Source organism: Triturus cristatus, chromosome 6 (genome assembly GCF_964204655.1).
Source record: "Triturus cristatus chromosome 6, aTriCri1.1, whole genome shotgun sequence".
NCBI lineage: Eukaryota > Metazoa > Chordata > Amphibia > Caudata > Salamandridae > Triturus > Triturus cristatus.
In genome coordinates, this window is record NC_140589.1 from 193,178,855 (window position 1) to 193,204,192 (window position 25,338).

A 25,338-nucleotide genomic window follows, 5' to 3' on the forward strand; every position below is an offset into this window, starting at 1 on the left:
ACATTGCCCCTTAGACTTCAGAAGCCAAGAAACTCATCTGCGAAGTCCCTCAATTATTGTCACTCAGCTGAACACTCTTTAAGATCTCCATGACACCCCTTATGGCCTTCATCAGAGCCCACATCATCAAAATTGTATACTACACCAATGACTCACAGCTCCTCCTCTTTCTTACTGACTCAACTAGCACTGTCAATAAAAACTTCATCAACTGCATGAGCAACACCTATCCTTGGATTAAAAACAACTGCCTCCAGCTCAACAAAGACAAAACCAAAGTCCTAATCTTTGGCAAAACAAACCTCCCCCATGGATGCTTTTTTGTGGCCCTCCGAACTTGGCCCTCAATCACCTGTGTAAACTATGCCTAGAACCTCGGGATCATCCTGGACACCAAGCTCTCCATAAGCAGAGAGATCAATGCTGTCTTCTCAACATGCTTCCACATCCTGCAAATGCTACGCAAGATTTTCAAGTGGATCCCACTAAACATCAACAAAATAATCACCCAGGCCCTTATCACAAGTAGACTTGATTATGGAAACGCTCTCTGCTTCGGAATCCCAGCCCATGTCATATGTTGTCTCCAAACCGCCCAGAACACCATCCCCAGACTCATCCTTAGCATCCCACGAAATAACCATACCTATCCACACCTCAGCAATCTTCACTGGCACCCAGTACAAGAAAGATGTAGTTCAAGCTACTCACCCACGCCTACAAGGCTCTCCACAACACTGGTCCAGTTTTTCTCAACCACCACCTCAACTTCTACCAAACCGCCAGACACCTTCAATCTGAGTCCCAGGCAAGAGCACACCTCCTGTGCATCAAGAAAACCTGAAGCAGAAGACACTCTTTCTAATATCTTGCAGCCAAAACCAAAAATGACCTCCTAAAACACTCAAGAACCTCGCTCTCCATCATGGACTTCTGAAGGAACCTCAAGACATGACTCTTCCAGGCACAACAGGCATGATCTCCTCCTCCCTCCTCAGTTCTGTCCTACTCATCATCTCAATACCCTCAAGTGTGATTAGCCACGCGCTACAAATCCACATAACATAACTGTGGCAGAGGAGAACATTTCTTCAAATGTCCTTGAGTTTCAATGATTTCAAGGTGATCCTTTAATTTCTCATGAGCAAATGTGTGGCGTACTGACAAAAATGAATTAGGGATTCTGCACTATGAACTAAAGCTGTGTCTTGAGCAAGCCCATGGTGTAGTAAACTATTAGATCTAGTAAATTTAAACTCATAAACTCAGGAGGTTAATGGGTGAAAGGCTATATTAATTGCTTGGCATTTTCTGCCAAATATTGTGTTTTGTGTTTTCCTAAAGAGTATTGCCTTCACTGGAGAAGAGTGGCAAAATGTATTTGCTGTTCATTTGTCCTTATGAAATTATTGCCTCCTCTTGAAATGGGTGCCTTTTCACACAATGGTGCACCACCTAATTTTGCAGCTGATGGAACAAAATGCAGATTGTGACCAAACTGGTAAAAGTAGTGCTTAACGTTCAAAATCTATTTCAATGCCAATGCATGGTCCTGAATAAAACAAAACATCCATATTTGAAGACATATGTTTTACAGTTACATCACCAATGTGTATTCTGTCAGATCTTTCTCTGGTAATCATCATGGGATCCCTTACTCTGAATGTCTGGGTATTTCATCATGAGTAGGAAGCCCCAACGGAGAGTGGAGGAAGTGGTATCTGTTCCTGCTGTAAACAAGGTGGTCACCACACTTAACAAGTTGCGTTCATGGAAATACGAATTTGGATTAACTTTCTCCTGTGGATAAAAAGTACAATGTTCCAGTTAACATTCACAATTAGTTGTAAGAGTGCATATGCCTACATCTGAAATCCCAAGAATTCTTTTGTAACAGTGAGTGACCATGTCCGTATGTCACTGAATGATGCCCGGAACACTTGGAAAAGTTGTTCAGATCTCTGAGCACATGTTCTCTGCAAGATCTAGTAACTCTGATCGCTCAAAGATTAGTTTACCAATAACATGCTTATCAATTGCATATAATTTGTGATCAATATATATTAGTATGTCATCAGAAAGGGATCTAATCTTTGATACAAATCAAATGGATCCCATTGCTTTTGTTAATTACTGTTTTTAACTTTCTCGTTTACTCACTTACTTCATCACTCACTCACTACTTGATACTGACACAAAATAACATGGTCTACAGATCATCTCTTAACTTCTCTAGTCACTTCTAATCATGGTACACACCCTTGACCCTTTTCACAAAGGCTTAGGTGGTGGCACAAGTAATATAGATTTGCAATGCAGTATATCCACCCATGTGTGATACCTACCTGCCCTGTATGTTTACGTTCGTAACAGGTATCACTTTGTGTTTATTATTTTTTAACAAATGATAATTTTCTTGATAATTCAATGTGTGCGATTACCCAGCTAATTCTAAACACCAGAGCACATGCAACAGGTGGTCACAAACAATGGTCTATGGTCAGTCTGCCATCAGAAATAGCTATATTTGGCATTTCTGTGCAAATGAAGTGTGATAGATGGAGGATGGCTGCCCACTGAAATCCCAAGAATTTATCATATCCCAGTTCTTCCACCAGACATGTTTTCCCAAGGTACACACACACCAGAAGAGACCATTTTATGTACCTCTTTTAGTGATGACACTTGGACACCATGCAATACAATGCATTCTATAACAAACAAGGAAATGAGCACAGCCACGGATCCTCTCTGAGGAAGGATTAACTCAGTGGCTGCTGCTCAACACAAGGGGCTGTGAATGTAAGTTGAGTCCTCACTTGAAAATCTTAAAGTGCTTCAATGACACAGATCTGCATGGACCTTGCTTCTGCACCTCGTGAACCTGTAGCTGGGTGATTCCAATTTGCACAAAGCGTGAAAAAGTCTACTGCACTGCTGTCGATTGACTGGTCTTACCAGCTGCTGACCTTGGCCATGTGGAAGCCTTCTGCCAGGGCAGGAAGTCCAAAGACGTGAAAACTGAGCTTTCTCCTGGCCATTGTCTGAGGAAAACCTTTCCCTTCTACAAGTACAGGTAAACTGACTGGTGTGTATCTGCCTGTCGACCACACACCTTCTATGTGTTCACACTTGCTTTGTGAGATCACCCTTTTGCTCTCATGTTCATCTTAGCATGTGTCCTTCACTGTGGAGTTTTTCATTGTTTGCTTTTTTTGTTTTGATATAGCATTTTACAGAAATTGAAGATATACAGTCCAATTACATTGTAATATTATAATGGGTTAGCAGTGTTACTCTTGCTCTTAGAAGCATGTGAGCTGCAAAGTACTGCTAGTGGTTAGACTTGATGGAAGCTTTCCTTCCATCACCTGTTAAGGATCTTTTTAGATCCTTAACTTTTGGTGGTTGAGGGGTAAATGTTACTTTGTTTTCCTCCAAAATGCCACATCATTTTTTGAATTGGTATTAATTTGGGAGGACATGTAGTTATCCTCCCATTCTCTCGTCCTCCATCCACCCCCTTTCTCTATAGTGGAGCTCTGGAAGCAAAGCGGAGTTTTCATGTGAGCATCACTTATGGAGATGTCATCAAATGCCCGAGTGAGGTAATAGCTAATTATAGTCAATTCCTTTCCATGTCTGGCACCACCCTCCGGCTAGTGTTTTTAACTTTCATTACTATAAACAAAAATAAAAAGATGTCAACGTGCACAGCTGTTCTCCTTGCAAAATAAGAAAGTAGCAACCATGAAGATCGTATACGTATATTTCAGTGACAAAATAGGTACACCATCATGGTCTCAGAACTGTAGAGGTGCTTCCGCCATCACTAATCAGATTTTGCCTTGACAAAGTGGCCAAATGTTTATCAGTATACAAAAAGATAAGAGTAGGTCTGCACCCATGAAATCCTTCAGGTTTACTAGTCTTATTTATTTATTTATTTATTTATTTATTTATTTATGTTGCTTTTGGACTTCTGTTTTTTGGACCTCAGCTGTGGCGTGGGACCCTCAAAGGAGTCTACTGCAATGCTCAGCTACAATGAATATGATCTGTGACTTCCTAGGCCCACCTCTTAAATATGATCAGTTACTCTGTAGAGCTGGCTTAAGATGGTCTGTGCAGGACACATGAGAACATGCATGTTCACATGTGCAGTCTGTGCAAAGTTTGTCTTTGTATCACACAGCCTAGCATCTGAGAACACAGGTAGCACTAAGAAGGGTGATGTTCAATCTAAATTATATTATGATTCAGTTGGAAACTAATAGAAACTGCTCTATTAATTGTTTTGTTAAAGTGCGTAAATGTGTAGTCTATTTTTCACTTTGAGCATTCTATATACTCTGTTTAAACTGCTACTTTAAGTTGGAAGATGGTACAAGATCAGCGTGGTTGTCTCACTCATATTTTAGATGGCCTGGAATTAATATCTTATCCTACCATGGTTCTGCATACATTTCTTAATATAATTTACATAAGAGCATGTTCTCCTTAGCCAGCCTTTAATAAAGATTTCTGCTCTGAGTTTCATGGTGAGTGAGCACTACAGTACACAATAATCTAATGCCAGGGGAATAAAAAAGTCCTTGTGGAGGAAAAGGGCAAGCTTTGAATCTCTATAGCTGCCACCAACAACTGCCTGGTAATTAAGCCAAGGGAAGCTACTTTCAAAGACAATGAAACAGGTCCAGATATGTGTCTCTGCTACCCAGCAGAAGCCCCTTTTAAAGACCTTTTAGAGGGTTGAGGCAGGGCTACGTGGGTAGAGATTAACTCACAGACATATTTACTCTGGCTTTGTAATAGCTGCCATTTCTTAAATTTGTATCCACAATGGCATACAGGGGCGGTGGAAAGAGTGAGCTGGCTCCTTGAACGTCATTGACGGAAAAAAAGATGACGTGGCCTAGCTATGGAAACCCCACCTTCATTCTTAAGCCTTTTCACAGGCATGGAGAGTTAAGAAGGATCCAGAAAGGAATGGGGTAAGGATCAGAACACCTGTTAATATCTGTCAGATTTAGGCTGAACCCGCTCCTGAACATTACTCTGGGTTCTGTGAAGCTTCTCCAGAGAAAGTGACACCAGTTTTTTTACTCTCCCCTGGACCAGTGAAGAGCGTCCCTGACCATGTGTACTAGAGAGAAAGGGGAAGCAGGAAACCATGCACATTCTCCTGCCTCAGCAATATATGCAGGAGTAATAGTAAGACTAGAGGCTTGCTTGGGGTTTTGGTGCAGTGTCTTGCTACAAAGTTTTCTATCAACCATTACTAAGCTTCTAGCCAATTAGTTGACTACTAGGCACTAGAAATCACTTAGTCTGCACTCTATAACCTTATCCTAGCTGTTAAGAGGGCCCACAGCTTTCCCCTCATATATTTGCTTCTACCCTTATAGACCCTTAGAAGGGCCCTTTATTACCTCAGCCAGCTTTCAGAAACCCTGCTCTGGTGCTCATATACTCTCACTAAGCTGTTGCAAAATGTCAGCCTCCCTTAAGAGATTTGTAGCTGCACCTTAGTTAGCCACAGAAGCCCTTACATAGTTCTCAGTGCTCGGGGCTAACAATGAATCATCATAAATCCCCAGGTGGCACTCAAGCCCTCTACTGGCCCTACTGGAAGTAACACAAGGAACATGGCGGGGGAAGAAATAATGAGGGCGCATGTGAGGGTGCAGAGAAAAGCAAAAAGGCAATAGTGAAAGGATAATGTTGTACTCACAGGGTAGAAAAGCAATTGGAAAAGAGAGAGAAAGCAATGTCAAGCTGAGGGAAGTAGCACATGAGGGCAAGTATATCACAGCAGGTGTTGGTGAGAAGCTCACAAGCGAGAAACAGCAACTCCTAGTGCAGAGGGTGGAAGAGACGCACAATAAAGAGACAACTGGAAAATACAAATGCACTCTCGTTAGAGCTTACAAGAAATGAAAAAAGTAATTTCCAAGAAGTTGAGAAGTAGAAGGACACAAATAATTTGGTTATTTGCTCCAGTAGAGGGACAAACACAAGACGAATAAAGCACGTAATTGCATAAGAAACTCGTAAATGAGATTGACAGTGACGCCAACAAATGTAAGCAATGGGCGGGCTGCTACTACCTCGATTTTCTTCATAAGCCCACAATAAGTCTTCCACAACCTGGTAGGCTTGCACTGAAACCAGCAGAACCCACTCCCAACTTCTTCCCTGCTCTCTCTCTTTCCATCCAATTATTTTCTGTCCTTTCTTCTCCATTGCTTAGTTTATGCTGGTATTTTCTGAACTCGGCGTCAGCACTTATTTGTAAATACTAATATGCATTTATAGCAATCCGCCACATGGCACTGAGTGTATATTTTTTAGTAAAGTTCATTATTAGAGCATTTATCTGTTTAATATAGCTAAAAAAATGATAATGCTCAGACCTAAACCTGAAGTTTAAAGTGACTTGTGAGTTGCATCAGCTGCAGTGGACCCGAGTTAAATACCCGGCGGCAGATTTACAATAACTAGCGCATCCATGCATATCAGCAGGGATGCGCCAGTTATTGTGCGTCACGGCTCCGCCACCATGGATGCGCCGCATTTACAATGCGGCGCATCATGGGGCAAAAACGGACAGATGAGTGACGCAGCTGTGCCGTAAAGGCAGCGCAATGCTGGAGTTGCGTCGCAAGCGCAACGCAGCTCCAGCAAGGCTCTGAGGTGCCCTATCTTAACAATGCTGCGTCAATCCTTACGCCTGCTTCAAGCAGGTGCAGGGTTTTGACGCAGCATGGGCTCAAAAGTGACTGAGTGAAATCTTGTAGATTTCACTCAGCCCCTTTTGGGAGGCATTCCTGCGACGGAACGCCCCCCCTGCGCAACAACGCCTACTTCTGGCGTAGGGCTTTACAACGTGATGCATCTCCCAGATGCATCACGTTGTAAATACCCTGCAGCATGGCGCTGGTTTTGCGCCACCGCTGCGTCACAAAAGTGACGCACCGGCGGCGTAGAAGAGGCGGAAAGGGCTTGTAAATCTGCCCCCTTGTGCCCTGGAACTTACGGGGCATATTCACAAGGGGTGTTTCTTTTTAGCACCATATTTACAAAGGGACGCGGGAGCCCCGTAGCATCACTTTTCCACTGCTAGCGCCTATTTTTTTAACACCAGATCTGCTAGCAGCAGTTTTCAGTAATGATTTGCAAGGTAGGCATTCCCTCGGAAAAAAACATTGCAAACCTGACGCTTCCATATGTACTAGAATTTTAGGGAACGGCGATACTTTTCAAAAACAGGCGCTAAGTCCCGCTAAGGAAATGCAGGTCTTAAAAATTACGCATGCACACTGATATAACCATTGCAAACCTGACGATTCCATATGTACTAGAATTTTAGGGAACGGCGATACTTTTCAAAAACAGGCGCTAAGTCCCGCTAAGGAAATGCAGGTCTTAAAAATTACGCAGGCACACTGATATAAAAGCAGAACATACCCAAATCACTTTGGCAAGCTCAACTACGCCATGGATCTACTACTATTGAAGCTTGGAGCACTAAGGAGACCACTGCCACCGCTGCAGTGGCAGAACAGGAGAAGGGAGTGAACATACCGTTAGAGGATAACCCTCATTGAGCTCAGAGAGAAGGAGGTATTGCCCATTACAGGCTCAGGAGGGAGTCCATTGTCTGCCTCCTGCACCAGGCAACATTGCAGTGCTGCACCCACATCCCTCTGCAGGCCAAGCTACTGGCTATCCAGCACATGCTGGTGTCTGGAACTTTCCAACCTACCACAGCCAGAGTGGCAGGAGTATCCCAAGCATCCTTCTCTAGGTTCCTCCCCACCATCCTGGATACCACCATAAGTCTCATGCCCAAGTACCTCTACTTCTCCAGCACAGCAACAACAGGAGAACAAGCAACGCTTTTATGCCATTGCAGGATTCCCACATGTATTGGGGACAATGGTCTGCACCCATGTGCAACTTGTGCCTCCAGCGGCAACATCACACCTCTACTGCAATAGGAAGCACACCTATTCCATGAACCAGCAGGCAATCATGGACCATCTTGGCCTCTGCATAAATGTCCTTGCTAAGTACCCGGGCAGTGTTGATGACTCATTCATCTTCCGGCATTCCGGCATCAATTATCACTTTGAGAAAGGGGCATATGGGGATAGCGTACTGGTTGGTAAGTACACCTCAAGCACACAACAGACCACATGGCAGTCAATTATGTAGGAACACATTTATATATCAGTCTTGGGTTGAATGAGACAGTGCATATGTAGTTGGTTCAGGCCTACACACTTGCACCATACTACAAGGCTTATGCGCAACACAATCCTACAAGTTACACATGCCAAGACCACCTACGGCATTGTGGACCATATGTATAGTTGAACTGTGCTGATGGACTATCACTATTTCTATTCCTATTACACTAATCTGTCTGCATGACATTGCATGGACTGATTGGTATGCAGTAAAGCAAGCCACACCAAATTGCAGCATTCATTCACCCTATGTTAAAGATGTCTACCAGGGGCCTAGCGATGGCCTTTCCCATCCAACACCTATGAAGATCTCACACATTTCTACACAACCGATGTTCTGGGACACTGAGGTAGTGTGCAAATAGTGTGCCTCCCAAGGGGACAAAAAATGAGGATACACAATCACATGTCTCTTTGTCATGTCCAATTACATTGTGTCCTGAATTCTGCAAGACATATAGAAGGGGGAAATGCATAGATTGTGTGTTTTTGGTGCTGGAATATGCATCTTAAAGCATGATGTCATGTGAGGACCCTAAGCTGACACATGTGCACCATGGTGCAAGGGAGGTGGTGTTGGCACAAGTCAATATCATGTGATGGTGCTTATGTGGACAAACAGTGGATGTGCTGTATGTTAACTGAAAGGCACATTCCACCACTTCCTTTTGGATGTCAGCACAGCCATATTACATCCATTGCTGCCCATTTGTAACAACTGATAAATGAGTCCTGTGTGCATTCAATAGTGTCAAAGACCCTCACAAATGCAACTTCTTGTAAAATGATGTGTTCAATCACCCTTCTATAAGCTTGGCAATCCCTGTCTCTAGCCTGTATTTCTACATGCAATTATCATGGTCATAAGGCATGAGATCTATCCCAGTCCCGTGATACTGTGAAATATTTTCATATATGAACCTTACAAGATCATCTCTACCATGCCACATTATATCACTCATCATATACACACATCACATCCTGTGTGCACACTGTTTCGTTACACACTAACCCCTACATCATTCATCCAAGGCCCCAAACTGTGCAGCAAGGTGCAGCCTCATGCACAAACTACATCTCCCATGACAGCCAACATTACAGTTCTCATGGAAATAATGTGCCTATCGTGGAGCAATGCCGCACAGGTTCTGCCAGTGCAGCCACAGAACCCTGGACAGTGAATCATGTGGAACATATAGCCTATACTGTCTACACACAGTGTGGCACTGCCGTGTAGTTGGTTGACCAGTTGTACTATACAGCACAAGATTGACACATATCTATAACCCCTTAGGTACTGTCACCATAGAGGATGCTGTGCACTGCCATGTGTACACTTTCATGTCCCACATTGATATCCACTCATTATCCTTCCCATGGCAGAACTCATTGAACAACATTGACTCCAACTCTCAATGCAATATATGTGTGGCTAAACTATGCCACATCATCTGCCCCTGTTACATGTTGTCAAATCAGACAGGTATCAGTCCAAGAATGGCAATAGTAACCAAGAATAGACACAATAGATGTATGTGAGACATGTGTCTACTCAATGGCAAATTTACTCTCCTTACTGGTGACAAATCATCACATGCATTGCATTGGCACTCACCAGTATGACAAATATTAAGCTATTCACAGAGGAAAGCACACCTGTATGTGTAGCACAGTGTCAGTCATTTCCAATACCGATTTGCGTGTATGCCACTCAATGTCATAGCATGTCTTTTACAGTAAGCCAGGTGACAACAATCGAGACACATAACAGATTGGAAATGCCTGTTGGCCCATCCCTTGTCATGACTCTTAACTAATACTACACCTCTTTTCTTTGCAGCGGACCAAGGATATGCTCTGCTACTGTGAGTCATGACTCCTCTGAAGAACCCACAAACAGAAGCCCAGCAGACCTACAACCATGCCCTATGCAGCACCAGGTCCATCCTTGAGTGGACATTTGGAGTATGAACATCCTGCTTCCGGAGCCTTGGCATATCTAGGGGCAAATTGCTGTACTTACCACCTATGGGTTGTAAAGTTATATTGGTGTACTGCATATTGCACAATGTATTTGTCAGGAAAATGTGCCATGGGCTAATGAAAATGGAGAGCAGAAAATGCCAGACAATTAAGAGGAGGAATGTGAGGAGCAGAAAATGCCTCAACATGGTTGAGGGACATCACAAATCATTTCTTCTCAGAACCAAGATTGTTTAACGTTATATAAAACAATTATGAAAGATCAAACATTGTTCATTTATTTGTAAATATATGTCTGAGCACTACCACTGTGTATGAATTTTGATTCCATATTCACAGTAAACACCTAAACATTCACATTTGTCCTGCTATTAATGGTCATACAGCTAATGTATGTAGAAATGTGTAACAAACAGCATTGAACATCATCAGGTGCAAATGAAATAGTGTGCATGCCAACTACCTGTAGCAGATAGTCTTCTGTTGCCAGCCATGATTAACATGGTGTGGTAATGTATATACTGTGGGTGTGTTTCACCTACTGCTAGCCACTTGTACGGCCACAAACTTGTGGGTGATATTAGAAGCGCACTCATGGCATGAATGACTGTGAAGTGCTGCACATAGTATATGCATGGGAACACAGTCCCAGTTTACATGTGCTACATGAATAACTGTATCCACATGTCAAATCCATTAGGTGATCACACATGCAAATACTGCATACTATACTTTGTCAGTGCAACAGTGTTACATGTGAACACCCACTGCTATGCACAAGCAACATTGTCTTGATGCAGAGAGTAGTTATTGTGTGTTTACCCAGCCTTACTATCAACAATAGATAGGAGGTCATTCCAAGGCATGCACGGGGATCGGCCATAGCACAATCAGCATGACTGAGGATCATGGTGGCCACTAATGCTGGCACTGGAACTTACCGGTGGGGTATGACCCTTAGATATGAATTCCAAATACTCGGAAAACTCTAATGGCCCCATCCATTCATCCCTTACCACATGCGTGCAGCCTGTCTCTGCACACTTTGAACATTTTTCACAGTCTGATGCCTCCACTGTGGGACACAGTGCTTTTTGGCAGTAGGCTGAGCTGTCATACATTTGTGTGCAGTGACCCTATTTACCCTATTTTGGGCTGCCTCAGATTTCCACGTCATTGTAAATCTGGGGTAGCGTAAAAAAGTAATTGGTGTTGCGGTGGAACTACCCACAGCATCACCTATTGTATGGCCCTTTCACACAGATACTGCATGAAAAAGCATCATATTAACAAAGCGGTGTTAAGCCATGCAAAGTGGCTTAACTTTGCTTTGTAAACATGATGCAGAGCATTGCACCCCCAGAACGTTCAAACAAGTGAGGATCCGGTGGCGATATCCCATTGTACATATGCCCTAGTTTTGGGCACTATGGGTAGTATGATCCTTGAACAGCATGAACTCACACATATGTTCACTGTCAGCACACATAGTAAATACATGCAAAGACTGTAAACAGGTCCACTCCACTATACACACCGAACCCTAAAATCCCTGTAGATTATTGCATGCATTGCACATCCTTATACTTATAAAAACTAACTTTTTACATATTGCATTAAAATATTGATGCATAACCATCAAGTGTGATTTTTTCCACCCGCCACGTCAGCCACAAATATTGCTACCCAGCCAATGCATACAAAAAAATGCACTGTACCCTGTTAAACCTTGGGTGAAATTGATGCATTGCTGCTAGCATAAAAAAAAACAATGCTAAAGCTGAAAACGTGATGCATCCATCCAGGAAGTGAAGTAATGGATAAAGTAAGTGATATAAAGGACCCTGCATGCTACAATCGAGGAACTGTTGAGTTACTTGCATTTTCACTTTAAATCACAGTGGGGCATATGTATAAGGAGTTAACGGTGCTGTAGCGTAAAGGTTTTGACGTTAGGGTGGGGTTTTTTTATCGCCTTATTTACAAGTTGCCGCTAACCTCTGTTAGTGGGCGTTTTCTGGTGAAAACAAGCATTTTTAAGATCGCCTCTTCTGTTAAAGGGAGTTAACGAAAATGAAATGCAAGATAGGCGTTCCCGTGTCAAATATGCCACTAACCCCACTTCACTATATTTACAAGAAATTCCTTGTATGGTGCAAAACCAAAAAAACTGCCTTTAACTGCAGTTAGAGGCAATGTTTTAATACCAGAAAATAGCTGGTCTTAAAAATAGTGCAAACACTTGGGGGCTCATTTCAGAAGGATTTGGAGCTGGACTGCACAGCAAGGAATGTTGCTGCGCTGCCTGCCCTGCAACAAAACTACAGGGCAGGAATGCGCACCATCAATAAGATAGGGCACATTCCTGGGCCTCATTCATGAAAAATGTTCACTACGCCCTTCTTGCAAAAGCATGGATGTGCTGTATTTACTGTACAGCACTCTATGTCTCAATTAATGACAGATACGTCTGGAATCCTGACGTATCTGTCAGCACATAAGTCACGCATTGCTGCAGTTGTGGCACAAGCATGATGCAACTCCAGCAATGCATGGTGCCAGCCTATCTCTGTGGCACTGCGTCAGCCGTACGATGGCAGGCGTAACAGAACTGACATATTGGCATCCCACAATTGTTGCAGTGAAATCTGATGGATTTCACTGCACCACTCCTATGAGGCTATGTTGCATGGGAACACCCACTGAGCATACATCATACCTGATGCAGGTATATTGTGGCACAAGGCTTCACAATGTCAGGCATATGCCTAGATGCGTCACTTTGCAAATATGGCGCAACGTGGTGCAGGAATCATGCTGCAAGTATTTCAAGGAAATGATGCACCGGCAGGGTGAAACTGTCAGGAGGGGCTCATGAATAAGCCCTGCTGTCTTTTTCCCCTAAGTTGGCGCACAATGGCTGACGTGCACCAACGCAGCTGCCATTGCCCCATGGTGCACGGCTGACTGTGTTTTGGAGTTGATTGATGTTGTGGCTCCATCTCTTCTCGAGACGTCTGTACGTGGGGCTGAACTAGTGGAGGGCGGGAGTGAACCAGTTGGCCTTCATAGAGTTCTGTTTGCATGGTCTTTTCTTGAGGGGTGTCAGGGTGTTGGTGCAGTTGGAGATCCATCGGTGGAGGTTGTGCGCTGCAGTGTTGGCGTTTGTAAGCGTTGGGGGACTGGTGGTGCTAAGGGAGCTGGCAGGACGTTATTCAGTGGCCTTGATCCAGTCATGACGGGGGAGGGGCAATGATGGCGATGGTGTACAGTGGGAGTGGTGAAAGCATGATGTAAACAATGATGGTCGGTACAGGAGTCCTGTGGTGAGGCTGTAGTTGAAGTTCTCCCGGGTGGAGAAAACGGGCTCAAATGTGAGTCAGGCTATGTGGGTTGCTTCGGTCAGTAGCTACTTGAGTCCGATGTTGGCGAGGTTCCCCAGCAGGGGGGTGGTGTTCTGGTCACTGGGGTTGTCCAGGTGGAACTTGAGGTCCCCGAGTAGGATGTAGTCGGTGGAAGGGAGAGCCTGGGGTTCGATGAGGTCCACAATGGCACCGTGAAGGGGGGTTCATGTCCTGGGGGGCCTGTAGAGGAGGGTGCCGGGGAGGGTGGTGTTGAGGTTGGTCTGGATCTGGAAGTGGAGGTGTTCCATGGTCACCGTCCAGTCATTAGAGTGTGTGCTCAGTCAGAGTGTGCCTTTTCCAGACAATGGTAATGCCTCCTTCTGGCTGCTGGTGGTGGTCCATGTGAGTGGATTTGTAGCCGTCGTGGATGGTGATGGCTATGTCTGGTCTGGAGCAGAGGTTGGTCCAGGTTTCTGTGAAGAAGGTAATGTCTGAAGAGGTGGCATAGAGGAGGTCCCAGATTGCTGTTGCGTGTTTATGGAGGGGCCGCACATTGAGGAGGATGCAGTTGAGCCGGTCGTTGTTGCTTGCTGAGCGTTAGGAGGCACTGGTGTACTGATGTCGCACAAGGTGCATTTGCAGTTTCAACAGGAGCTGGGTGCAAGAGAATTCTACAGTGTTGCTAGATGGCAGGTGGTGTGGCATCCAGGGTTGTTATGTTATGTTATAAAATTCTTATGGAGCGCACGTACACCGGTTGGTTTCATGGCGCTGTGTCTCGGACTAGCCGGACCACGTTGGAGTTTATTCATAAGCTTGTGTGAACAACCATGTCTTGAGGGATTTTCTGAAGCTCAGGAGATCTGTACATGATCTAGTTTCCAGGGGAAAGGAATTCCAGAGTCTGGGTGCCAGAGTTGCGAACCTACAGCTCCCTTGTCGAGAAGATGGAGGTGAGCCGAGCGTAGGTTACATGAAGGAGAGTACCTTTGGATAAGGGTATCGATTAATTTAGGGCACTGGCTATGTAATGATTTAAAGACCAGGCATCCTGCTTTAAAGGCACAGTGCTGGGGGATAGGAAGCCTATTTGATAACAACAAGAGCACCCATAGCAGGTCGACCAGGGACCCTGGTAATTATATAATTATAAACAACAATAGTCCCTAGAAAGTAAAAATTAAGATAGCAATAAATAGGGACCCAATCAGTGCTTATTTTAGAGACTTGTCCAGCCGGACAGTGGTCATAAATTTTACTGATACAATGATAGGAAAAAAATAACACAAAAATATTCACAAAGTGGGACACAAGCCTGTGTACAGTACATACAACAAAAATTGTGCAAAACAAAAGGAAAAGAAACAAAGGTTCAGGCAAGAAACATGGTTTGTTGCAAGGAGCGCCAATAGAAAGTGAACCAACAAACAATTCACAGAACACCCTTATGTATCACAATTAGTCTTTTCAACATATAGGGTGTTTACAAGTGTCGACGGCGTTTCGATCCTACTAGAAGAATACAAGGATCATCATCAGGACAACAATAATTATGCCTGTAAGGTAAAACCTGAATAACCTTGAAAAAGTAAAAGAAGAAGGGGAAAAAAAGGAAGGGCAATAGTAAATCATGAAACGGTCAAAGTTAAATTTAAGGTTCAAAGAAAAATGACAACTGAACCACTCGTACGGGATAGTATAACCATCAAAGGAAGATGCCAATGCAAAAATAAGTACTGACAATATATAACATACAACAGGCTTAATATTTGATTCTAAAGTATATGTATACTATAGTATAGAATGTATTGTGTAGGACAACTGAAATATGCATGCCATTCAGTTAAGGAGGGCTTATTAGAACGACTGATGTGCTCAAGGCAAGAGTGTAATGACCTAGGTCAACGGAAGAAAGTACAGAAAATATTTATTGGGCAAGAAGGTGAAAGAATTACGAGGATTGGGCGATAGTGCTCAAGGAGAGGTCCGGGATCGTGGTGGCCGGAAACGTGGTGCGGGGGGTGGCGAGTGAAAGGCGGGTAAGAACGATATATGAAACTTACCGCAGTGGCGGTGGAATCGACAGGGAGATCTGGAAGGGGAGAATGGAAATAAAAAGATTTACAGGGGAGTATCGGGTTAGGAGGGGCCAAGTAGGGGAGGTTGGAGCGGGACTCACCGTCGCTCAACGAGGGATCTTTCCGTGATGGATATAAAGTAGGCGGGTTGTGCCTTCACGAAGGTCCGTAGCAAAATTGCAGAAGGAGCTGAATAGGCGTACACAAGAATAATCTATTAGAGAAAGACGGGGGTTAGCTGTGAGTGGTGCTGGGCTAAAAATAGGAGCTAGCAGGTGTAGGGGAAAAGAAACTCACCAATGTATCATAAATTCACCAAAAGTCCGGCGATGTGGAGAGCATTAATCCGTCAGTGCGGGAGCTATCAGGAAAGAAGTGTGTGAGTGCATTGAAGGCGGAAGAGAGCCTTGATTGGTCGGTCACGAGCAAGATAGTGAAAAGGAAAAAAGGACCAACAGTGTCTAGAGTATATAGGTTGCCATCTTAGAGAAGTAAGGTAACGGAAAATAAGATGTACGATGTACCAGAGAGTAATTACAAGTGAGGATTTGTTGAAATGGATTAAATAACAAGAGAACAATTGAGAAGGATGGATGAAATGAGTTACATTTACAATACATTACATGATACGGTAGTTAGAAAGTTAAGTCAGAAATAGAAGTGGCCATCCTAAAAAAAGTGAAATAGGTAACAGGGTGAACTAAAGAAAAGAATAATATAGTCACAGTATATTACAAAACGCAATGATTACAATAGAGGGTACATTAAAACAGAAGGATAAAATTACATTTGCATTATATCACACAGTAGGATAATCACAGTAGAGATTCATTAAAACAGATTTAGCAAAAGGAGGACAATATAGTATATCAGAAGTCAAATAATAGTAGTCCAATCCTCAAGTCGATTTAATCCCGTGTTGAGGCTATTGGTTTTCAAGATCCATTTAAGCTCTTCTTTATTCAACATTTTTGTGATATCACCGCCCCTAGGTGGTTATTTTACAACAGAAATCACAGTCCAGCGTATTTCATCCTCAGAATGTTTCTTTTCTAAAAAATGTTCAACCAAGGGGGCTGTGAGAATTTTGCATCTAATTCTGCTCCGGTGTTGAGAGATTCGTAGGGGGATCTTTTGTGTCGTTTGGCCAATGTAAATTTTATTACACGGGCAGAAGATTGCATACACGACATTGATAGAGTTACAATTAGTAAACATTTTCAATTCATTTCTAATGTTCCCATAGACAAAAGCTTTACGTTCAGGGTGATAGGAAGCCAGCGCAATTTCCTCAGAAGTGGGGTAACATGTTGCCACCTGGGTTGGTGGTGGATCAGTCTGGCTGCTTGATTCTGCACCAGCTGTAGATGCTTGGTTAAGAACAGTGGCATGCCAAAATATACTGAGTTTGTGTAGTCTAAATGGGATATGATTATGGCTATCACCACCTTTATTAGTGCTTCCTGAGTGAGCAACCTGCTTATCTTTCTAATCTTCCGTAATTGGAAGAAACAGGTAGAGATCACAGAGCTGACCTGGGATTTTAGGGATAGGTCGTTGTTAATTGTGACGCCAAGACTTTTAACAGAGGGAGAAGGGGTAGGGGAGGGGCCAAGTTCCATTAGCCAGAAGTGTGGGCCCCAAAGGTTATGGCTGCTGCCTGTGAGGACCAATTTGGTCTTGCCTGGGTTAAGCTTTAAGTGATTGCTGTTAATCCAGTGACGGATGTGCAACATGGTAGACTGAAATTCAAGGGCTGATTGGGAAGAGTTATCAATAGTGAACATCAATTGAAGATCATCAGCGTAATTGAAAGTGGCAACTTTCCTTTCTTTGAGGGACAGGATCAAGGGGAGGAGGTAGACATTAAACAGGAGAGGGGATTGCGAGGAGTCCTGTGGGACCCCCAGGTGGTTGCCAGCTTTGGTGCCGTGAACTGGGCAATGCAGACTGACTGTGAGTGGTTCTCCAGAAAGGAACTAATCCAGCCAAGGGCTGAGCCCTGGAATCCTGCCTCCCTGACTCGGCCCACCAAGATACCATGGTCGACCGTGTCAAAGAGATCTAACAGCACCAGGGCCTGCAGGAAGCCCTTGTCGTCTTTCTCTCGCAGGGAGTCTAATACTGCCAATATTACTGCCTTGGTTGATTGGCAGGGTGGAACCCTGCTTGGTGTGAGTCGAGGTAGTTAGATTGTTCGATGAAATTGGACAGGCACTTAGCCACATGGGTTTCTAGTACCTTTGCCAGGTAGGGGAGTAAAGAGATCGGATGGTAGTTTGACAAGGTTTGAGGGTCCGCCTGAGGTTTCTTCAGAAGGGGAAAAACAATTGCCTCTTACAAGGCTTTGAGGACATGGCTCTGGAATAAGGATTTATTCAGGAGGGAAAGGACAGTCCCTGGAAAACGTGTGAAGGTGTCTTTTAGGACATGAGGTGGACAGCAATCCATGGGAGATCCGGGGATGATGTTGAGGAGGGTGTTGGCGTCGTAGCTGGCATGTGTCCGAGAGGAAAGGTCCTTGGAGCGGGGCACCATCCTGGAGCGAATGAACGCAGAAGAGCTTGCCTTTGGCGCACCAGTGGTACCCCCGCTGCGCATGGCTGCACAGCGGCTGCCATTATGTAGTGGTGCGTGGGGGATTCGACAGCTGGGAGGCGGGAAGCGCAGGAAAGAACCCTGGACGGGGCAGGGACGTGGGGGAGCGGGAATAGTAAATATATTTTTTTTAATTCTTAACTCGAGGCCGGGTCCTGTGTCTTCTGTGCTCCTGCTCTCCTGAGTCTTCTTCCAGGAACAGGAAACAGGCAACCAGGCTCCCTCGCCTAAGCCAATCAAAATGCTGCAATGCGGCTTTGTGATTGTTCTTGAGTGCTGTGCGGAGGCGTTCAGCCAGGGGTAGGAGGGGTGGGCATGTCCTCCACACAGGCTGTAATGCAGCCTTCATTGCGAACAGGGATGTGTGCTTAACTGCTTTGGGTGGCCTAAGAGGGCCGAACAGCCATTGCATACTTGAGTGGGCATACCACTCTACCCCGGCCCTGCTCCATGGGTAGTGCAGCCCCACCAACCCTCTTGCCTGCAAAGGAAACATAGAATGAGAACATCTGTAAGTTATCATCATGTTATGTTTCCTCTTCTTGCACTGCTTGAAAGCAGTGGGGCGACGCTCTTCTGCCACAGCGAATGAACCGTCACTGGGTTTGGGTCACCCACAGGTGCTAGGCCTGGGCCCTTCTCGACCCCTGGCCTCCTCTACTACACATCCCACCTTCCCCTCACCTGGGCATTGACACCGTGGTGCAATCCGCGGCACTCTCTCTAAATCTGTGACTCAGCCAGCAGGATCCTCAGCCAGGTGTGATTTCACAAGCGAGGGTACAGCAGGCGAAGCCAAGTCTGCTTGGGACCTCCGGATGCAGGTGATTTTAACAGGTCCCCCTTTGGCATGAAGTTGCAGTGCTCCTTCCACACAAATTTGGTGCCGCTCAGGGGCCTCACCCTCCACAGAGTACGGCCAGTGCAACATCCTCCGGTCTGCGATGCAGAGAGGCATGGCCCACCATTGGTTATCTCTTCCGTGCACCCCGGAGTAGTGGTGGTGTGTTGTATGCGATGCAGACCTCCCAAAATTGGTGTGCAGGAGTACCTCTACTGTTCACAACTCCAAGGTGCACCAGGCGGTCTTCTCACACAGGTCAGCAACGTGCCTCCATGCAACCTGGCAGACTTCACCACCAGGTAAGGGTGATCGCCAACACCTCAATGTCTACCACAACGTGCCTGCAACTCCACAGCACCCCTGCATCCCACTCCCGCACCCAGACGCAGGCCCAGCTAGGTCTTTGGGCCCCGGGGACTGCGCTTTCAAGGGTTTGGATGCCATGGTATTGCATGGCGTGTGCAATCATCACTATTCAACATTTATATGGAACCCCTCACCTCCATACTCAAAAAAGCCAACATCACCTTTCACCTCTATGAAGACGACACCCAGATCTATCTGGAAACGTCCTCCTTTGAAGATATTCAGAGACTAAACAAAACTCTTAAAGAAGTCCAGCATTGGCTATCCATGAACCACCTCAAACTCAACCAAGACAAAACTGAAATTCTCCTCATCTCCAACAAAGACAAAAAAAAACAAATCATGGAATAGCTTAAAGAAATCGATGCTCTCAACTGTAATCTCACTCTGGCTAACACCACTAAATCATTAAGATTCACCCTAGACCCCAAACTTGACATGGTCCGTCACTTCAAGAACTCTGCGAAGAGTGCCTTCCTCAATCTGAAGCTTCTCAACAAAATAAAACCCTTTATCCCGACCAATGACCTCAAACAAGCCACCCAATTCCTGGTGTTATCCAGACTCGACTACCGAAATGCTATCCTCACCGGTACAGCGAAATCCCACCTAGCTCCCCCTCAAAACAACTCTGAACGCAGCAGCCAGAATGGTTACCAGAGTCAGGAAATTTGAGCACATTGCACTCGCGCTCAAAGATCGAAAATGGCTCCCAATAGAGATGCGTGCCACCTTCAGAACTGCTTGCCTCACACACAAAGCCCTCCACACAGGAAACCTAAATAATTGGCCTCCAAACTCAAAAAGGCCAGCCAGACTAGGAACCTCAGGAGTTCCAACTCCCTTCTGCTCATTCCTTTGAAAACACGCAAACAGAGAACCGCTGCACGATCCTTCTCCGGAAACGCACCCAGAATCTGGAACTCCATCTCAGCAGACATTAGGACTATCCCGTCCTTTGTAAAATTAAAAAAACTCCTAAAAGACCTCTACCTCAACCGTGCCTTCCCGGACAGGTAACCAGCGCTAAAGGGCTCATACCTGCATTCTGCAGCACCTTGACACTATAATCTACCTCTTCCTAGCATCCTTTCGGACCTCCCCCCGTCCCTGAAAATGGTTCTGCGCAAGACAATCATGCACTCTGCGAGGCTCTCAGGACTGCCCTGCCTCTATGTTTCACTACACGCCGGGACCTCCGAACCAATATGTATACCTATGATTATTTGAGATTCCCGTACTATAACTGCTGTAAAGTGCTCCGATACATCGGGTCTGGCTAGCACTATATAAAACTCCTAAATAAAAAAAATAATAAATAAATCATAAGTGATGCCTCTTTTCATGATTGTAGCCCTGGATTTTCTTTTCCCCTGGGACTCTGACTGGTCATCCTGGCTGTTAGGGGTTTTGGGGGGGGTTGAGGATCTGTGCTACACTTGGCCCTGGGGGTGGACTTAGAGGCTATTTTTGCCTCTGGGGCAAAAAAAACTCACGTTAGGCTGACTAACAAAAGTTTTTTGCCCGCAAATTGGCCTTTCGTCAGTTTTCGCCCGCTAACACCAGAATTTCAATCGACTTCTACCTAGTGTTAATGGCAGTTTTTACTGCAGCTACCTGGAACTTTCGCCATGTAGTGACGTATTGTAAATACATCGCTAACAGGGCGAATGTTTTTGATGATGGGCTCCGTTAAGAAAACTGCCGCTAACTAGCGTTATTGTTAGTTAGCGGCAGTTCTTCTACATATCCCTCAGTGTTTTTGTCTGTGCTGCTGAGTGGTTGTGTGTGGATTGCGCAGGGAAGTTTTTGGTGTATATTGAGCCGTTGTGTCATGTTCGCTGACCCGGACGTGTTTGTAAAGTTCTTGTTTTGCCTATTTGTTATGTATTGTAGTGTTTTGTCTGGTGTCCTGTCGGGTGTTGGTCTACTGGGGTATATTTGTATTAGGGGTAATTGTGGTAGTTTGTGGTAGGTTCTGTTTTGGTTTGAGTTAAATCATCTGGGATCATGCCTGGGAAGGGTAGGGTGCATTGCATGTCAGAAGTGGCCTTTGGGGGCTTCCAGTGGCTTGTCAACGTTTATCTACCACAAATAGTGGCCAGTGGGGGTTGTGTCCTCTAGGGATATCCAGTGGATGTAAGCAATGATGGGACAGGGTGCAGCAACTGATGATTTGCATAATTTAATGTTGCCAGGACAGGGCCCATTTGGAACATCGCCAGGCGAATGTGGTTGGCAAGGAGTCAGGCCTTCTGGACTACATAGGCATTGCACTTGGTGGACAAGTTAGTAAGTAGACAATACTGTCACATTTCCTATGTGTCACATTAATATGACAGTGATCATTTTTGACATAGAGGGGCATACTTACTGTGAAATGGTGCAGCGTTGCACTTCAGTAATATAGCTGTGCTGCATTGCGTCATCTCAAACATGAAGAGATGTCTCGTAGTAGCAAAAATACTATGCACCACTGTGTGTACCCTTGCAGCAGCACAGACTGTAGCTGCCTAGCACAAGCGCAGACACCCTTGGGCCATTTTGCAAGTGGACCTGTGTAGGAGGGATTATTACTTTATGAGCAAGAAGGTGCCCCGCCGGCACATAAACAATCAAGAATGGTGATTTATCATTCGTATGTGTCCTGTATTCTGCAATGCACATGAGAGTAGCTCATTGCCAAAGATCGATTAATGTTCTTGTGCAGTAAGGAAAGCCTTCCTGCCCAATAATATTAATTGCTGGCACGTAGCTCCTGTTGTGTGTGCTGCAAAATGCAGAACACATAGGAAGTACACACAAAATGGGTAAATCGAGGTATATATTCTTGTTGCTACACTTTTAGGCCTGCTATACCCTAGGGTATGTAATTGGAGATTCATGTAAATCTGCGGTAGCATCAAAATGAAATGGGTGTTGTGTGGAAACCCCCAAATAAACATTGCATTCACCTTACGCACATTTTTGTGTGAAAAAGGCCCTTATGCACAAAGCAGCGTTAAGACACTGTTAGTGGCTTTGCGCTGCTTTGCAATGTGGAGATTGTCATAGCACCAATAGAGCATAGAAGAAGTGATGCTCTGGTGGCACAAGGGTCCTGTAAGCAAGCCACACACTGGTCTGACAAAGTCAGTGGTTGTGAATTTCACTAGTGATGTTGCTGCACATTGTTTATATTAATGATATGCTACTGGAAGGGATAGCTCTCAGCCCACAGAAACTCCAAGGCAAAGTGAAACAATTGTGAAATTGTGCATTGAAAATTTGCACACTTACAGTTTGCAAGTACAAATGATGCTGTGCCAATGACCGTCCTTGCAATGCCTCCCCTGGGCAGTCAGTATTAATTTAGGCCAGTCATGTCTTACCATGCTCAGGTAACCAGTGAATGCATTTTATTAAATGATCACAAGTCTTTATCAATAAGTCCAATAAGACCTGTATGGCTCTCTGATGTTCACAATGGGCATGCTGTGCTTATCACTGGCTTGTCTGGCCACATACCTGTTCATACAGCACAAATTACACATATTTGCTTTGCATGGCCTCATGGAGGTGTTGGTGAGGGCTGACCCACTAGAGCTGTGCTAACATATGTGACTCCAATTGTACATGTCAAGTGCATATGAGGCCCAATGTATGTCAGACCGAAGCCCACATACATGTTACTGATAGATAATACATAGATAATGTTTATTAAGTGTTTAGTCAGTAAAAACCATTACACATACATGTGTTCACTACATATCATATCATAAATGCAAATAGTTTCTTTACTACCACTCTAATACATGTTACTGTATCTCAGGGTGTGACAGGCCGTATCTGACACATCTAATGAGTGTACCAATTTATGGCATTGTGAAGTGTCAAAATGTCTAGCTTAGTTATGCTTGGGACATACCTGAAAGGCATCTGCCACTATGCAGCATTGACATGTACACAACTGATCTTGCAAAGGGCTCAGGTAGACACAACATTGGGCATCTATAGGGGACTCATTTCCTGGTGTCAACTTTTATCTGGGCATGGTTTTGGCCAAACCCATACAGAGACTGTTCTGTGAGTTATGCATATGATTTGACTCCTGAGACTAAGCTGCCATGGTGACATTTGTCAGTAACAGGATGTAGGACTGGATCTAATAATTTCTGTAGAGATGCATGTGCTGAAGCATTATTATCATGTACACTTCAGCCTGCCTTACCGATGTGGAGTGGTGATGCTTGCCAACTGTGCCATTTGCTTAAATGCAACCAGAAGGGTTACATAGTCAATATATATGTGTGAGAAGTTGGCCTGGCATATGCTGTCCACTAGTTACTAGTTGCACCAGTCCACGTTACCCACGAGGGCTGAGGGTCTCAGCTTGGCTGGGGACTTTGGTCGGCCTCGGAGAAGTCTGGAAATCCACTTCTGGTGTTGCAAAGTCTTCGGCGTCCGGCGGGAGTTTCGGAGATGCAGACCGGACAGATGCTTCTTTGGTGCCTGCCAAGCAGGGAAGTAACTCCATTACTCCAAGGGAGATTCTTCAGTCATCTGGCGTTAAACAGATCGTCGAAGGTCCAGGATTCAATTGCAGAGTTTCATCCAGGAATATCCAAAGTCCTGTTGCCAGGGGTTCCTACTTTATACCCAAGGAAGGGGTTGGACTAACTCAGGGGACCCACCTATGGGAGGGTTCGGAAAGAGGGGTGGCTACAACCATTTCCTTTGTCCAGTTTCACGCCAGAGCAGGGGCTGGTAACCCCTCAACCGGTTTGAGCTGGACTATGCACAGGGACACCAAATGTGCCCCCAGTGCAGGACTATGCACAGGGACACCAAATGTGCCCCAAGTGCAGGACTTCAAAGCACTCTCAGAGTGCACCCACCCAACCCCAATACACTAAAGCCTATCTGGGAGGAGGTGACACCTCCCTGTGACAGGAAACCTATTGTCCAGGCCTCCCCTACCAGAGTTTCGGTCAGCAGCAGGAGGCCAGACTCGTGTCTGTGGCTGCAGCATCCATTTTGTTATGCAAGAGCTCTTTTAAGTTGGTACCGGGTATACCGGTGCTGTCATGTCTCTCTCTTTAGAAGGGTGGGATCATACTCCCACACCAGTTACTGGTGTGGGGTATGCTTCCAAGGAGTTTGACACCAAACACGACATGTTTCCGGGCAGCCAGTCCAAAGTTAGCATTTACCGTTGGGTTATAATTCACTTAAGAGTATATGGTCAGGCTACATCACAGACAACCCCGGAGAAGAGATTTCGAAGGCTGCAGAGGGGCTCAGCTCATGCCTAAGCACCCTCTCACACAAATCCAAGCACCCTGCCTTCAGGATTGATAAGGCCTGCCATAGGGGTGACTGATAGGTTCCTATGTGCAGTGATAGGTGAGATACAGTGAACCTTTATCTCAGTAAGGGGTGCATGCACCACCTTACCCAGGCTGCAGTAGCAGACCTGTGGTGTCATTTTGGAGAGCTTTCCAGGAGTGGCATAATACATGCTTCAGCCCCTGGTAGGCCTCTGGGGTACATAGTATTCCAAATACTAGGGTCTTATAAGGGTACCCCAGAATCCAATCTGGAGTGCACCTAAAGTACATGGAATCAATTTTAAGAGAAAGCAGCTAGGCTGGGGCTCTGAATAGCAGGATCCCAGTCCAACCAAGTCGAAAACCAGCAAAACGCCAGGATAAAGTGGGGGCAACCATGTAGTCAGATTCCACCTTCCTACATAACCCCCCCACCCCCAACGAAAGGAGATAAGGCTAACCTTTCCCAGTTGAGCCTTTATTGACGAAGTGGACATCTAAGGAAGTGTTTTGACAAAGTAAATGGCTGGTGGGGTGTCTGAGTAGAGAAGTGAGGCCCTA

General features: G+C 45.0%; 1 protein-coding gene across 2 annotated transcripts in view; it reads right to left on the bottom strand.

Moving 5' to 3' along the window:
* Nucleotides 1–25,338, bottom strand: part of LOC146816622 (cytochrome P450 2K4-like) — a 312,169-nt gene that overhangs the window by 134,235 nt on the left and 152,596 nt on the right. For both annotated transcript variants that reach the window (XM_085610496.1, XM_085610497.1), the window contains exon 6: nucleotides 1,659–1,800. In XM_085610496.1, coding sequence (XP_085466622.1) covers nucleotides 1,659–1,800 — 142 coding nt within the window. The remainder of the gene's footprint in view (nucleotides 1–1,658; nucleotides 1,801–25,338) is intronic.